Source organism: Ceratotherium simum, chromosome 19, assembly GCF_057802395.1.
Source record: "Ceratotherium simum simum isolate JZ-2026a chromosome 19, ASM5780239v1, whole genome shotgun sequence".
NCBI classification, from domain to species: domain Eukaryota; kingdom Metazoa; phylum Chordata; class Mammalia; order Perissodactyla; family Rhinocerotidae; genus Ceratotherium; species Ceratotherium simum.
The window spans coordinates 2652767-2670623 of NC_141918.1; the positions used below are offsets into that span (position 1 = coordinate 2652767).

A 17857-nucleotide genomic window follows, 5' to 3' on the forward strand; every position below is an offset into this window, starting at 1 on the left:
TTGATTTGAAGAATTTGGGAGCTTTCCCCCCTAAGTTTGAAAGATGTGAACAGATAATTTTATAAAAGTAGCAACAAGACCAATAAGGGTTACTCTGTCAAAGGAACACTGCTTTGTAGCTGTCTTATTTCTTGTTTCTTTGTGAACCAATTTGTTAGACTTAAGAAATCCATGTTGATGAATAGTAAAATTTCATGTCACCCAGGGGCAGCCATAAAGATAATGGACTGTCATTGGAGTGGGGAGAAAAACAGAGGCTTGTTTCATCCAGGGAAGCAAGAATCAAAGAGGCAATCCTAATCAAGAATACAGAGCTAAGCACAAAATTCAGAGCTAAAAATTTGGTTGCAGCAATAAACAGTCTATTCTACAAATATCTGTGATGATTTCTATTTGTGACTGTCATAAAGAATTAGAAGTTACATGAAAATAGTTAGCATTAGTTGTGTTCGTATTCATTGTGATGCATATATTATATATTTATACTTCTATCTGTGAACAAATAACATGGAATTTACCAGTGTCACTATCTGATCAAAGATAGGCACATTCAAAGTGAATAATTTACACATCACTGTCTTTTCTTTGCATTCTCAATGGCCTCTTTACCTCCTGTATTCATCAACAAGCGATTACTGAGAACCTGCTATGCAGAGGTGCTGTGCTAGGACCTCAGAATATTAATGTAGTGCACTTGATTTTCTATAATTAGAGTCCTCCTTCTGACCATGATCCAGGACTTGTCATTTCTCTGTGGGTGTGGCTTCTGTCAGAAAGCAAATATCACTTCACTTCTACATAAAATGAGGCATATGAGGAACATAAGGCTTAATATTTTTGAGACTTAGTTGATTATGCCTCCAAAACCCAGTAAGAACTCCCCAGATGAATTCAACCCTTGCACATCTTAAGATGTAAATGCTCAAGAACTTTGTAAGGTGTTAGTGTCATGAAATGGGTTCTCAGTTGTCATAATGTGCAACACATCACAAGTGAGAACTGAACTGGCTTGCTCTAGTCAATGGGCTTGAAGTAGGGCAGGGTGGCCGTGCTTTTTGGAATGGAAGCAAACATCTAATGTGATAAAGGTGGAAACTGGTAAACCTCCTCAACTTTCACCTGTAAGATGAATCGAGTGTAGGCTTCAGGTAGACAAGATACTTTCCATTATTTGGTGCTACCTGGAGAAGTTAATAGCAGCTACCAAAGATCCTTTGTTTTTTCGTTTGAAGAAGCAGCCATGGAAATTTTTTCATCCGTGGCAAGTGGATGACAAGGACAGCCACTGATGGCTCTGATGTGACTGAATTCCATAATGATTTCTGGGAAAGCTATCAGAATCCTGTGATGCTGTCTTGGGTAAAAATTGCACTCGGGCAACTCTGCTGGGAATCATAGTAATTGTGCTGGAAATCTTGTTAACAGCCCTGCATTACATCTCGGTAACTGCTGTTAATTTGTGACTCCTCTGCCCCCGGACGTCCCTCCAAGTTTCCAAGCTTCAGAAATTTTTGCTGGATCAGCAATAAACAACTTAAACTTATCAAGAAGGGAGAGAGGATCTGGATTGTAATGTTGCGTTTGAAAAATGCAATATTAAATCATAAATCAACTTGCTCAGATTCTTGATGTTGCAATCATTCTGTGCTTCTTACTTCACAATAACAACATTAAAATTCAACATTGGGCTTTAGCAAAAATTAAAAAAAGAGGTAAAACCCAGATGCCAAGCCTTTCTGGTGACTTGTTAAACGTCCTAATGATTGTATGTTGCATAGGACATTATTTTAAAACATAAGAGCAGATATCTACCACAGTTTTGAATGTTTATTATTCATTACTCTCAGATTAGTTGGATGATTTTTATAAGTCTTGTGACTAAATGAGAGATTCTGGAAGTTTTGGGCTGAAGATAACCTATGGATGGATTTTCCATCAGTAGGGAAGGGATGAAAAGAACCAAAGTCTAACCAGGTGTCATATCTTTCCTTACCTCTCAATCTATAATAAGCTTGAAGACTGGCTAAAATCTGTTTCATGGGTTCCTGTGGACAGACTTTAACTCCAGCTGGGAAAAGTGCCGATCTTTTTGTTCGATGCTTTGCCAGATCGAATATTCGTCTCATGGTCGACACTTTGTACATTTTTGCAGTACTCCCAGTTGTTTCGATTCTTGGGGCATTATCTATATCTTTAGTTTCAGAATGGTATATTTTAATGGAGAGATCTGTAAAAGAAAGATCGATTTCCTGGTAAATACATACATTTATGTGATATATGTGACACACATGACAAATGAATGGAATAAACTAAAAATTGTCATCCACTGGTTTATGAAAGTTCTGCTTGGGTGCAACTACCAAATGTAACATTCCAATGACAAGGCATTTTCAGAAATAAGGGAATAGTGTAATGAGCTGATCAAGTGTATTTTTTTTAAAAAAACCAATGTCTCAAATCATCTTGCCTTTAGGAACTGCCAAGTATTCAAACCATTTCCTACACATCTCTCTAAAAATCACTCCCTATTTAGCACTCAAGCCTCCCGAGAGATGCCTCTTTTATAGACATTATAATCCAAGTGGGGGATGATACAGCACTGCGGCACCCAGAGGTGTACTCTTGATGAGGAAACGGAGTGCTTCTAAAAACCTAAGGAAAAATGTGACAAAACCACCTCCCGGTCAGTTACTGGCAGCCCTAGGATGTCTATATGGGCGAGGCTCAGAGGGTGGCAATCTGGTTGAAAGTGAGGTGGGGCAAGGACATGTCTTCGAGTTGCATTTACAGAGCAAGCTTGCTATTTTATGGGGGTAGTGAGAAGAAAGACGAAAGAGAGGGCAAAGAGACAAGGTCGAAGAGGATTTAACTCCCAAGCCAGGTCATCCTGTTGGCACTGCTGTGTCTGTTAGGATCAGCTCTAGATTTCATTTTTAACTCTCTAGATCTCTCATTGTAATAACTTACATTCTTGGAGCACTTTTTTATTTTGATTTTTTTGTCATATGTAAATCATCTCATATCACAAAAGCTCTATCACATAGATGAAACAGACTGTTCTTCTCTGTTTACCACGCAGTAGGGTACTGAGGCTTAGAGGTGGTAGAGCATGTTAACAGTGAGGTCAGATCTCCATTTCTCCTCTCCCACTCCATCTCTTTCCTTTTATCCATCTACCATTTGAGAAAGGAATTGTTGACGAACAGTTGGGACCACTCACTATGGCTCCTTGAGACCACAGGCAAGTGGTTTACAGAGATTTACATTTCCATTATACTAAAGAGGCTCTCAAACTCATATCTTCTGAAATGTTGTACAGACAAAGGAATCAAGCAGAAATCCAAGTGGGGTAGCTGCAGAGAAACTCAAATCTTGCTGCAAAGCATAAGAGTCCCTCCTTCATTATGGGGGGTGGACAGAGTCCTGATGGGAACACATATTCTCTGTCACTCTGAGGAGTCTCAGAGTATTCTGTTGGTTTTGGGCAGTGATAAATTCTTAGGAATCTCCAGAAAGGAAGGGAGCTGAGAGATTAATTTGCTCACCCAGCCACACACCAGACTAATAAATCATTATCTCTGAGTGGAACACAGGCATCAGCAACTTTTGAAGGTCTCCAGGTGATTCTAATATGCAGACAGGTTTGGGAACCACTGTTTTATGGATCTGTAAGAATACTTTTAGCTGAAGAGTCAAGATAACCCACCTTAAACTGGCTTAAACAATAAGGAAGTTATTATTGCACACAAGAGGAATGCCTGGTGAAAAGGAAGCCTCGGCTCTGCCTTTCTCCCCTTCTCCCGTTCTCTTTACTCAGTCTCCTCATGTGGTGACCTTATCCGTAGGCTGGCTTCCACCAAATTAAACGTGCTTGCCTTTGTTCATGTTGAAACACACGGCCTTTCTATAAAGTATGGCTGACTGATGCCGTGTGCCTGGACCAAGGCCAGTTGCCAAGGGATGTGCAGTGCTGTTGACCTGAGCCAAGTGATCACAGGGAAGGGGACTGGGCTCACCCTGAGGGGTACATTCTAACTGTGGAGTGGGGTCAGTTTTCCCTGAGTCAGGTTGGCAGGGCAAAGCAGAAGGTGCCTGTCCAACATTGGGGCAAAGTACAAGAGGGGGATAGGAGCTGAGTATGCAGGCACGAGTGCCCAATGCAGTTAGTAAAGTGGGATTTTAGTTTAGGAATGTTAATTTTTAATAACCCTTTCAAATGCTTATAGATTAGAGTGCGGTAAGTTGTAGTAAAGTTTTTGTAATTATAGTTCAGTTGCCACTAAAAATGGAGGGAAAAATGTGCATCATTGGATAATCCTAGGCCTGTGTGGTGTGGTGAGCACAGACTGTACTTAGGGAAACCGCGCTCCGCATGCACCTTGCACTTCTTGTTCTTCCCACAGCACCTGCCCACAATGTGAGGGGGTCCTGCTATTAGGCTGGTCCTGTTCTCCACTTTGTCACCTCCACAATCTTCTGTCCTTTGGGGTTGGTCTTGTTCTTACTTTTTTATACTACGCTCTGATATAACTCTCTGTATAACTTGGTTTGGGAATAGTATTTCCTCCACCCTGGCTCTGGGAACAATGCCCCTGTCCTGGAATTTTTTCCACTTGGATCCTCCTGGATCTTAACACTTTGCTCATATCCAGGCTTGCTCACATAGATCCTGCCTGATCTGGGTCTTTGGACCTTTTCCTATCAGGGTGGGAATAGAAGGGAAGTGAGAAGGTCACAGATTTGCCCTGTTCTCAGCATTCCCACAAGCTCTGCCCTGTTCCCTTTCTCCTCCTAGGGTCAGTCTTTCCCTGTTCTCCACATGTCAAGTCTACACAGCTGATGGTCAACAACAAGGGTGAATTAGGATGACAGGAGATTTGGTTTGCTGGGGAGAGCCTAGTTTGTTGCTGCTATTCTTTCATTCTCAAATGTGCCCTTGTTTGGAAAATAAATTATACAGTCACCCAGTATTTAGTATCTCCCTGCTGGAGGAGACCCAAGACAAACATTCAACAAATGGCTGCCCCCCTCCTCTAGGAAGCACCTTGTTCCATTTTTGAATATCTCTATTTAAATAATTCTTTCCTTTGAACTGAAAATTACCTTCCAGTAGCTTCCACACATTAGTCCTATTTCTGCCCTCTGGTAAATCAAAGACCAAGTTACAGATACTTCCATAAATAGTTCCTCATATTTTCCCTACTTTAGGCACTTCTTTACAGTAGGCTAAACATCTTCCACCTTTCTCTGGTTTCCTTTATACTCAAGTATCAGACATGTCAGCCTGTGTTCCTTTAGATTACCTAGACCAACCACAGGGGACCCTGTGATGATACTGTCACTTGGGCAGGGATCAGAATCCTCTGTGCCTCCACTCCAAGTCATCGCTAGACAAGAGGTGGGCAAGGTCTCTGAGAACAAGGGCTTAGGGTTACCTGGGTCCAAGGATTTTTATAGGCCAGGCCACACTGACAAAGTATGTGTCTTTCCCAAGGATTTTAAATAAAATAAACCAAAGATTTTAAAGAATTGAAACCTGGAATGTTACAAAGTTCAGTGAGGGAAAAAGAGCTAATACTTGCTGGAGCTAATGAAAGCACTCTTGTGTAAAGCAATTAGATCCCATTAGATGCCGTGCTCAGTGCTGCACAAATTGTAACGTTGATATTGAACTGAACTTGCACAGATTCTTTGGATGCATTTTCATGGGTTTGATATTTTTAGTTTATATAAGTATTTGGAAAGAGTAGGTAAAAGTTTAACAAGACTGAATTGATAATTGAAAGAACCGCTATAAAAAGGGAGCATATTTAATAGAGGAAGGGAAAATTTTTTGAAGCAGAAAATATTTCTCTAAGATGATGACAAAACATGAGCATAACCTGTGTGATGATGAATTGGCTGCCATCAACAACTGTCTCTGGATGAAGTTCAAAGTTACAAAGAGAAGAGAAGGGCACAGTGATTTCAGAACAACAAAAAAGCCCCATCTTTCCCATAGTATAAGAATATTAGAAAAATTTAATTAAATATATTATGAACTTGGAGAAAAACAAATGCAATTGTATTATTTTATATTGCAGATTAAACTCCAGCAAAACAACCCTTAAGCCAATAGTTTTAGGCAATAATCATATCATTGAATGAGGAAAAGAGGAAAATGGAAATTAATATATTTGAATATTCAGAACTTCAAGATACAGAAGAGAAACAGCTAATATGCTTACTTTCTAAATTTAACTTAAATACGTTCATTATTTGTGAAAGAAAACTGTAGTAGCAACACAAATCATAGGTCATTCAATGATTCAAAATGTTTTAATAGTACCAATGGTACCCAGGGCACTGGCTCTGTGACTTACCAGCTCTATAACTTGGACGTCCTTGACTTGACCTCTCTGGGCCTGAGCTTCCTCCCCTGTGAAATGGGGAATAACACTGCCTCCCTTAAAGGTTTTCTGTGCTATCAAATGAGTTCCTGCGTGGGCAGCACTTAAAACAGAGCTGGGCACAGCTAAGCGCTGAGTAGGCGCTCCTGGATCCGACCATCCCTGCACTTCACTTCCGGGCAGCGCGGCTCTTTCGGGTACCGCGCCTCTGTCCGCAGCGCAGACAGTGCGCATGCCCGAGGTCTGCTGCGCTTCCGCGCGCTCCTGTCGTTCATGCATACCGGGAGCGCTCTTTCCTTCCCTCTTTGTTAGGCTCCTGCTTTTCCTTCGAGGGCAGCTTCTAAGCTTTCTGTCTTAAGCTTTGTCAGATCCCACGTTCAGAATTCCTTCATTGCTCCCTCCTGTTCCTCTAGTGTGGCTCCTGTCTCCACTGCATTTACTGGTTCATCAGTATTCATTAAGTGCCTACTACGTTTCAGGCCGAGTATGGTATGCAGTGGCAAATTAGATGAACAGATGTCGTGGAACTCGTGTTGTAGTGCTTGCTTTGTCGTGCCTTGTGCAATAGTTTGTTGTAAATATATGAGTTTCCCCCTTTAGGTTGCAAAGACCTTTGTATTGGCAAATATCTACACTCTTAGACTGCAAATACCTGGGCATTGTAATCTTGTCCTCTCCCCAAGTCACATTGGTGTTTACCTAGTACAATGTTTTGTACACAACAGACATGCAGTACATATTCATTTAGTGAATTAATGGAAAATTCCTGTGGAAATAGTAATGGGTCTTTTGCAATATATGTTTTCGAGATTTGTTTTATAAACCATTAGACCATGAAAAACAGTTTCATATGTCCTGTCCACCTACGTTATTGCACCTCCCTTCTAACTTTCTTCTCCCTTCTACAGTGTCCAGTATCAGAGGCTTTGGACACAGTCATCTTATTAAAGGTAATATCCTAAGTGAAAAGACAAATAAAAAATTCGTTTGTGAATGAAAACCGAAAGAACAGACAGGAGAGGGTTTATGCATAAAAAATGTTTTAGTAAAGTCAGCATTCCCAGGCACTTTCAATTTATCCAGGAGTAAATAAATAAATGATAAATGGAACCAATTAAAAACATGGGAAAGAATATTAATATTGCCTGGCTCTTTAGGATAACAAGCCCTCCATTCCCTTGCCCCTCAATGGTTATACTTGATAGGCAAAACCATAACCATGGTTAAACCCCACCCTCTGCCTGCTCCTCACCTGCACCCTTGTAGCTGAATATGGCTGGAGAAAAACAACCGTTTGGACTCACTTTAAATTTATGATCCTTAAGTAGTATTACACTATAATTTCCGGGTCCATTGAGTTCCTCACTCTCCTGGAGACCTACACAAAACTTGTCTCAGATTTCCTGCACTTCTTGCCAATTCTCACTCCCAGCTGATGACCTTGCTGCACATTTTATCGAGAACAAGAGGAGCCAGAAGAGACTTTACAAATTTCCAGCACCACCTCTGCTCACTGGCTGCATTGGTGCTCATGTACTCTGCTTTCCCTCCTGTGACTATTTGATGGGCGGTCTGTGCTCCTGTCCAAGGCCAACTCCTTTATTTATGCACTTGATCCTTTTTCACCTGTTAAGGATGTTCTTTCAGAAACCCTGCTTTTATTCGCCTACATCGTTATTCTCCTTCTTTCTACTGGATTATTCTTATCAGCCTACACACATGCTATTATTCTTCCCTTCTATTTAAGATGCTCTCTTGATACCACTTCCCCTCCAGCTACTGACCCATTTCTCTGTTCACACTTACAGTAAAACTCTTTGAAACATCTGTCTTTACCTCCTTTCCAAAAACAAAGCAAGGTCCTATATGAGTGAGGATTCCTCTGATACCACGCGTCAAGCTACCAATATTTTCCACCTTCATTCTCTCCTCTTTTTCCCTTCTCTCTCTCTCCTGCCCCTGGCCATTGCGGTGTGCTCGTAGAGCCTGGTATGTTCAACATGCTGTTGTGACACTTCACCAGACGGTGTCGCTATCTAACACATAATATACTGAAAACTGAACATTGGAAAATATAACTCCAATGATCACTTCTATGAGTTTAGAATTGTATATGTTAGAGTATTGACATTTGTTGATGGGGGTGGTGATTTTGCAGCAAAACAGACCATTTGAGAAAAGGCTGCGATGATGGATTCCCATTGGGTTGGGAGGTTCTCATGAAAGGCCAGCAGGTGGGAAATATTAGGTGGGCAGGAAGGAGGATGTGTCATGGGCAGGGCAACTGCAAATAGCCTAAGGAAAGTGGTTGATACTGAAGGTTTAAATTTGGGGTTAAATTAAATTTCTTTAGCCATTCTACCCTGGAGCTGACCCAAATCCTGCAACCCAGTGTAGCTATGGCACGTTTGGAAATTTCCAAATATATAGAAAGGGCAATTAATGAAACAACCACTGGATTCAAACACTGAAATCAAACATTACTTTATCCTAAGAAAAAGTCAAATCTAGCCAAGGGTAGAGTGGCAGCTCTGAAATATTGGGTTGTTGATCCTTTGTTTACTGTTTTTGAATTAGATTGCCTAAGCACTGCCTAAGCATACCTACCAGCTAATGTGGAGGTAGCTTCTCAGTCAAAAGTATCTTTTCCACTCTAGGTTCTAGTCTGGTGGCTACGTGGGCTTCATGTTGACTGGCATCCTGGAAGCCATTACAGTTCACATCATCTCCCTGTCATATCTCTGAAGAGTTTATTTTTTTCCTTTCTATACCAAAGTTGGCCTCTAGTCATAGACTGCTCACAAAATTTCCCTTTTAGGGCTAAGCTTTGCCCGTGAATCTATCTCTTGGTTGTGTATTCAAATGGATCTTTACCAACATGTTTGGACCACTCATCGCCAAACTCTCTCTTGTAGAGGAATAGTTTCTAGCCATCTAACCCTACAGGTTTAGAATACAGGATTACCGTACACATGGAGTGACAGTAAAAGACAACAGGAAAAGGAGAATGGGGCACTCACGGAAGCATTGTTATGAAAGCACCAGCCACTGGTATAAGCACTTAGCGAGCCCATTATGTTTTCCTGAGGGAGAAGGCCGCAATGTCTTAATGAATGAATTAACAGGAGTAGAGACAAAAGTTACTGGAATTCCTACAGAATAAAACCCTCCATTTGAAGAACAGAACTCCATAGAGAGAAAGTGGATAACATTTCAGGACCAAATCAATGACTGGAAGTTATTAAAAATAATAATTTAATCTTGCATAAACTTTCCTGACCTTACCAAAAAAGAGTGAAAGGTTGTGGCCTTTATGCAAATGCTCAGCTTGTTTGTGATCTATTATATCCTGGCCTGCCCCCTACTTTAGTAGAAATGCTCAATTACACACCTGAAAAAATTTTCTCCAAAGAGCAAGGGCAGCTAAATGTACACCATGCTTAACATACCTGAATATGTCTCAACAAATTATGCAGATACACTGAATACCTTGTTCAATGCTGTTTCAGAAAATTGCATGGATTATAGGCACACTATTTTCTGCACAATCAAGTGGAGAACACAGGAGCTTCTGTGCACTGCTTTCTCTCCCCCGTTCCTACGTGCAGTTCCCAGCAAACTTCCATAATGCCAACCCCAGTCTGTGGCCTGAGAGTCAAAGCTTGTTGGAAAAATGATACGAAAGAGGATCATAGAAATTAAGGAAGCTTCCAGTGATTTTCCTTACTGACCTATGAAGTAAATAAACTCGCACAATAGTCAGCATGCAGACTGATTATCAGCGATGCATGGGTAGACGCCACACCATCTCCCTCTGTGAGGCTTTTGAAACCTGGATGCCATGGCAGCCTCCCTTACCTCCCAGACTGGCATGTGCTGAGCAGCACAACTCTCTACTGGGGATGAAATCATGCTCCCTTCTCTCAGAAAGTTAGAGCAGTTGCAGTATCTTTCTTCTCATTGGAAAAATCAGATTTAGTCATTACCCTTGATCTGTCAAAAGGAAAAGGGTTAGGACCTTGGAAAACCATTACAAGAAATGAAGATTGCTACACATATGTATTGAGCCCTTCTTCTATCTCACTGCATTTAAAAAAAGAGGAAGAACCAAATCTATAGGTGAGACGCTGAGGTACAAAACGGCGCTTCTCGTTGAGGGCATATGCAGCTGGGTGAGTGGGCAGGATCAGAACCGAGGTGGAAGAGAGAGATAGAAAAGAGAAAGGGGGTTGTCTCTTTTGTGCCCAGGGGGGCGACGTTCTGAACAGGCGGAGTTGTGAATTCTTCAGGTCTGCTAAAGGTCAGGGAGTGAAGAGGCAGGGGGCCAGCAGGGCTGTGTCCTCAACTACCCAGAAAAGAAAGTCCTCAACTACCCCTTGTGGGGAGAGAGAGGAGGGCATATTGAGAAGGGTAGGAGTGTTCTCAGAGATGGCTGGCCTCCTGAGTCCTGGAAGAGGAGAGAAACACAACTAAGGTCCTTGTCATGAGGTGGCTTGAAGGTCTTATACACGGCTGCCTTCAGCTAAGGCATGGAATCACTTCTAATGCTGCCTCTTGGCTGAGGTCCACTCACAGCCGCCGCCAGTTCCAGCGGTGCTGTTTCCACTGCATCTCCAGAACAGTAGGAATGCCCTGACTCTCAAGTGCCCTCAGGTTGCAGTATTGTGTCAGAGGTTGTAGAAACCACGGGATCAACACATTGCTTCTTCATGGAGCACTAAATTTACTTGAGAATTTTAGCAGGAAAGTTTAAAATGGTAAGGATTGTAAATGATTTTCACATGAATATATAAGCAAAATCAGCAAAATCCTTTCTACTCCAAATAAGCCAGTCTTGAAAGTTAGAAGAGTAGGATATTCCTATAAGCTGTGATTAACTGTAAAGTATATTACTATGAAAACATGGTGAGTGGAGTTGGTTTGGGGCTGAGATCAGGTTGAAGTAAATAGGCTGGAACTGAGGTGAGAACAATTGTGTTCAAGTTGCTGGCTGGCCTACCTACGGCTTTTTTTCAGGAGCTAACAAAGAAGAAACCAGTGCTTTTTCTAGTAGCTGGATTTTTTAGTAGCCCACAAATCATCCTGTGTGGGCAGCTACCTTCTCTGTATACATGTAGGAACAACCCCATTAAGCCACTTTTAATCATCTCATCCTTACATTAACTTAAATTCTACTAACCGATTTCCTTGCTTCTGCTTCCCAATTTTTAATCCATCATGTATATTTTTTTGGTCCTATCTCCATAGGTTTCAGAATGTGGAGTTTAAATAAATACACAGATTATGGATAAGAGAATCAGATAGAATTTTACAAGAAAATCTGAGATATGTGGATGATGAGTTGCAATTGTACCTCACAGATGTATGGACCTTATAGTTTTCAGAGCATTTTTGTAGCCTGGCTTGACACAAAGCTTGAATGATATGGAAACCAAAGGGGTATGCTGGAATAGTACCAGGTCATTCACAAGCTGGAAGCAGATCAGTCCAGGATCTGCTTGGAAGTGGGTGGGGAAGACAAGTAGCAGGAATTCACAGAGACCTACCAAGAGCCTATAAAAACAATTCCTCCAAATTCAAGAGGAAGCTAACTTCAGAAGCTAGGAGTGCACTAAGGAAATATCAGGTGGCAGGAATGTGGATTTGCTTATGGGACACATGAATGACATGTGCCAAATACCCACTTCCCTTCTGGTTCCAGCTGTGCTGGGTTGCCAGGACATGGGGTATCTTTCTCCCTGTGATTCCTAGGGGTGCTACATATTTGGGCATATTTATCTCAGTAGATTCTTACCATGTCTGAAGTACTCATATCAGAATCAGTTCTAATTTAGCCCAGCATCTCTGTTTTCTGAACCTTTTTGTTGCTCATGATTCTAGTATTGCAAACCATGAAACACACTGCTCTAGTTTTAGTGCTTTCATGTAAACCTTAATCTTGGAGTACGTTGGAAATTCTGAGTGAAGAGAAGTACATGTACGGCATTGGTGCATATATTGCCACAAATGAACGATATTTTAACTACTGAAGGAGAGCAGAATTGGAGCAGATTAAACAGAAACAGCTGTAAATCTTTCTGATGCATAAGGACCTATCACAGTTTATGCAGAGAAGAAAGGTAAACCTCATTTTGAGTACCTATGGGGCTGAAGTTACAGTAAGACAGCTCTGCCTTCCTGAGCCACTTCCTGAACTGGGGCAAATAATCTCTATATGCTTCCTGTTTTTAATGTAAAAAGAGTATAACAATAATTCCAACACCATAGTTTTGGATTAATGTTTGCATATTATATAGTTTTGTTTTGAAGATTAAATGAGAAAATAGATATAAAGAGTTTGGCAGAAGGCCTGGCACATTTACAATGTGCTTACAGCTGTTACTATGATCTGGTACCATTCTATTCTGAGGTTTAGGGCTAGGAATAGGATAGGAATAGGATTGCCTGATGTAGCAAATAAAATATAGAACACAGTCAAATTCGAATTTCAGATAAATAACTAATAATTTTTTAGTACAAGTATTTTCCATGCAGTGTTTGGGACACATTGAATGTAATGTATGAAATGCTCCTATTGAAAGGCAGAGATTGTCAGACTGCATATAAAAAGGATCCTACTATATGTTGTTTTAAGAGACACATCTAATGAAAAGATATAGAGAAGCTGAAATTAAAAGGATGGAAAAAAGTTATAATATGCCAACACTAACCAAAGGAAAACTGGTATAGCTAAACTAATATTAAATGAAGTCAGAGCTATGCTGGTAAGTGTTTAATATAACCAGCTTTTAGGGATGGATGAGAAAGCCTGATTTGTAGCATTTGCCAATTTCAAGTGTTAATATGCCCCCATGGCTGATGTCAAGCCAGCAATGTGATATTACCGAACACCGAGTTGGGAAGAGATGTGTGCATCTGGCTCCTATAAGTTAGTATGCGCCAGTTCCAGCACACCAGGGAACAAAATTCCTTACTTGGCAGAAAGCATGACAGAGACGAAGACAGTCTCATAATGAAAGAAGTTTGAGAGTCTTCAAAAAGCTGTAACAAGTTATATTTTTACACACTTAATATAACTTCAAAATATATAAAGCAAAAGTTAACCGAACAATAAAGTAAATCAACAATAATAGCAGGTGGATTTTAGAGATCTCTCTTGGTAATTAATAGAACAAGCATATAAAAATCAATATAGATACAGAAGATTGAAAATATGATTAAACTTAACCTAATGGATATATTTGGAACATTATAAAATAAAAAATATATAATATATTATATAAACTCACCAAAAAAAGAGAGAAGGCTCAAATAAATAAAATCAGAAATGAAAGAGGAGAAATTACAATGGACACCTGAGAAATACAAAAGATTATAAGAGAATACTATGAAAAGCTATACGCCAACAAATTGGGTAATCTAGAAGAAATGGATAAATTCTTAGAATCATACAACCTTGCAAAAGTGAATCAAGAAGAAATAGAGAATTTGAATAGACCAATCACCAGTAAGGAGATCAAAACAGTAATCAAAAACCTTTCAAAAAATAAAAATCCAGGACCAGATGGCTTCCATGGTGAATTCTACCAAACATTCAAAGAAGACTTAATACCTATGCCTCTCAAACTCTTCCAAAAAAGTGAAGAGGAGGGGAAGCTTCCTAGCTCATTCTATGAAGCCAACAGTACCTTGATACCAAAACCAGACAAGGACAACACAAAAGAAGAAAATTACAGGCCAATATCACTGATGAACAATGCAAAAATCCTCAACAAAATACTAGCAAGTCGAATACAACAATCCATTGAAAAGATCATACACCACGATCAGGTGGGATTTATTCCAGGGATGCAGGGATGGTTCAGCATCTGCAAATCAATCAACGTGGTATATCACATTAACAAAATGAAGAATAAAAATCACATGATCATCTCAACAGATGCAGAGAAAGCATTTGACAAGATGGAGTATCCATTTATAATAAAAACTCTGAATAAAATGGGTATAGATGGAAAGTACCTAAGCATAAGAAAGGCCATATATGACATACCCAGAGCTAATGTCATTCTCAATGGAGAAAAAGTGAAAGCTACCCCTCTAAGAACAGGAACCAGAGAAGGATGCCCACTTTCACCACTTTTATTTAACATAGTGTTGTAAGTCCTATCCAGAGAATCGGGAAGAAAAAGAAAGAAAAGGGATCCAAATTGGAAAGGAAGAAGTGAAACTGTCACTAATTGCAGATGACATGATTTTATATACAGAAAACTCTAAAGAATTCACCAAAAAACTTTTAGAAATAGTAAGTGAATATGGTAAAGTTTCAGGATACAAAATCAACATCCAAAAATCAGTTGTGTTTTTATACACTAACAACGAAGTAGCAGAAAGAGAAATTAAGAATACAATCCCATTTATAATTGCAACAAAAAGAATAAAATAGCTAGGAATAAACTTAACCAAAGAGGTGAAAGATCTATACACTGAAAACTATAAAACGTTGTTGAAAGAAGTTGAAGAAGACACAAAGAAATGGAAAGATATTCTATGCTCTTGGATTGGAGGAATTAACATAGCTAAGATGTCCATGCTTCCTAAAGCAATCTATAGATTCACTGCAATCCCTATCAAAGTTCCAACAACATATTTCACAGAAATAGAACAAAGAATCCTAAAATTTACATGGAACAACAAAAGACCCCAAATAGCCAAAGGAACCCTGAGAAAAAAGAAGAAAGCTGGAGGTATCACACTCCCTGATTTCAAAATATACTACAAAGCTTAGTAACCAAAACAGCATGGTACTGGCACAAAAACAGACACACAGATCACTGGGAGAGAATTGAGAGCCCAGAAATAAACCTACACATCTATGGTCAGCTAATTTTTGACAAGGGAGTCAAGAACATGCAATGGAGAAAGGAAAGTCTCTTCAATAAATGGTGTTGGGAAAACTGGACAGCCACATGCAAAAAAATGAAAGTAGACCATCATCTTACACCATACACAAAAATTAACACAAAATGGATTAAAGACTTGAATGTAAGACCTGAAATCATAAAACTCCTAGAAGAAAAAAAAGGCAATATGCTCTTCAATGTTGGCCTTAGCAGCATATTTTCAAATATCATGTCTGACTGGGCAAGGGAAACAATAGAAAAAATAATCAAATGGGACTACTTCAAACTAAAAAGCTCTGCATAGCAAAGGAAACCCTCAACAAAATGAAAAAACAATCTAACAATTGGGAGAATGCGTTTGCAAACCCTATATCTGATAAGGGGTTAATATCCAAAATATATAAAGATCTCATACATCCAACAACCAAAAAAACAAACAACTCAATTAAAAAATGGGCAAAAGATCTGAACGGACATTTTTCCAAAGAAGATATACAGATGGCCAACAAGCACGTGAAAAGATGTTCAACATCATTAGCTATCAGGGAAATGCAAATCAAAACTACAATGAGATATCACTTCATGCCCATCAGAATGGCTATAATTAACAAGACAGGAAACAACATGTGTTGGAGAGGATGTGGAGAGAAGGGAACTCTCATACACTGCTGGTGGGAGTGCAAACTGGTGCAGCCACTATGGAAAACAGTATGGAGATTCCTCAAAAAATTAAGAATACAACTACCAGATGATCCAGCTATTCCACTGCTGGGTATTTATCCAAAGAACGTGAAAATACCAATGCGTAAAGATACATGCACCCCTGTGTTCATTGCAGCATTATTCACAATAGCCAAGACTTGGAAGCAACCTAAGTGCCCATCAAGGGACAAATGGATAAAGAAGATGTAGTCTATATACACAACAGAATACTACTCAGCCATAATAAAAGATGAAGTCTTGCCATTCGTGACAACATGGATGGACCTTGAGGGTATTATGCTAAGTGAAATAAGTCAGATGGAGAAAGTCAAATACCATATGACCTCACTCATAAATAGAATATAAAAACTACAACAACAACAAGAAACACATAGATACAGAGATTGGATTGGTGGTTACCAGAGGGGAAGGGGGGAGGCAGGAGGGATAAAGGGGTGACTAGGCACACGTGTAAGGTGATGGATGGTAATTAGTCTTTGGGTGGTGAACATGATGTAATCTACACAGAAATTGAAATATAATGATGTACACCTGAAGTTTACATAATGTTATAAGCCAGTGTTACCTCAATTAAGATAAAAAGAAATGGCACAGAGATGGAAGGAAAAATATATTATACATATTTATATTATATATAAAATATAAAATATACCTTCTTTTCAAGCACAAGGAGAACTTATACAAATATTGACTATATATTGAAGTTTAATGCGTATACATTGTGTTCTCAGACCAATACGAAAGTAAGCTAAAAATCAGTTTTAAAAAACAACTGAAAAATCACCACTTGTTTGGAAATTTAAAAAAATGTTCTTATGAATAACCCCTAAGTCAATGAAGAAATCATGCTGAATATTATAAATATTTTTATCAAAAGATAAAAATACTATATAATAAAACATAGGCTATAGCTAAATCAGTACTTGAAAGATAAATTTATCTCATTAAAATTCCTATTTTAGAAAAAGAAAAAAAACTAAATGTCAATGAACTAAGCATCCATCTCAAGAGGTTTGCAAAAGAGAACAAAATAAACTCAAAGAAAATACAAGAAAAAATAATAAAGGTAAGAGTAAAGATTAATAAAATGTAAAAGAGAAGAAAAATATAAAAGGAAGAAAAAGAAATATAATTGCCAAATATTTTTCCTTTGAAAATGCTAATAACAAAAACAAAAAACAAGACTGATCAAGTAAGAAAGACACAATTAACTGCTGCCAGGATTGAAAAAGGAGGACATCATTATATCTTCTACAGACAAGAAAAATACAACAAAAGGATATTATGAACAATGTTTTGTCGATAAATTTGAAATTTTATGTGAAATGGATAAATTTCTAGAAAAATACAAGCTACCAAAACCAGTGTAAGAAGAGAAAGGAAGCCTAATTATCATTATAATCTTTTAAAAAATTGAGTCAGTCATGAAATATCTTTTCATAAATATCATTCTCTGCTTCACCAGAGAGTTCTATCAAACATTCAAGGAAAAACTAACTCCATTTTCATACAGAGTAGTACAAAATCCCACAAGGAAAATATGAGAAAAAAATATCACAGTCCAGTCTTACTTATGAATATGAAAGTAACAATTTGAAATAAAGTATTAGCAAATGGAATCCAGCAAAGTGTAAAAAAAGGTCACGACCAAGTTGGATTTATCTCAGAAATGTAGCATTGGTTTAATATTTAAAAATTGATTAATTTATCACATTAATGAATTAAAAGAGAAAAACCATTTGGTAATCTCAATAGATATAGAAGAAGTACACAATAAATTTTTAGATGTGTTATTGATTAATACTCTCAGGAATAGAAAGGAACTTTTTAAAAAAAACCTGATAT

At 38.8% G+C, this 17857-nt stretch overlaps 1 protein-coding gene across 1 annotated transcript in view; it reads right to left on the reverse strand.

The window, feature by feature from the left end:
* The window catches only part of IMPG1 (interphotoreceptor matrix proteoglycan 1), a 115266-nt gene that overhangs the window by 86184 nt on the left and 11225 nt on the right, over nucleotides 1-17857 (reverse strand). The window contains 1 exon segment of the mRNA XM_004422049.3: nucleotides 1994-2227. Coding sequence (XP_004422106.2) covers nucleotides 1994-2227 — 234 coding nt within the window.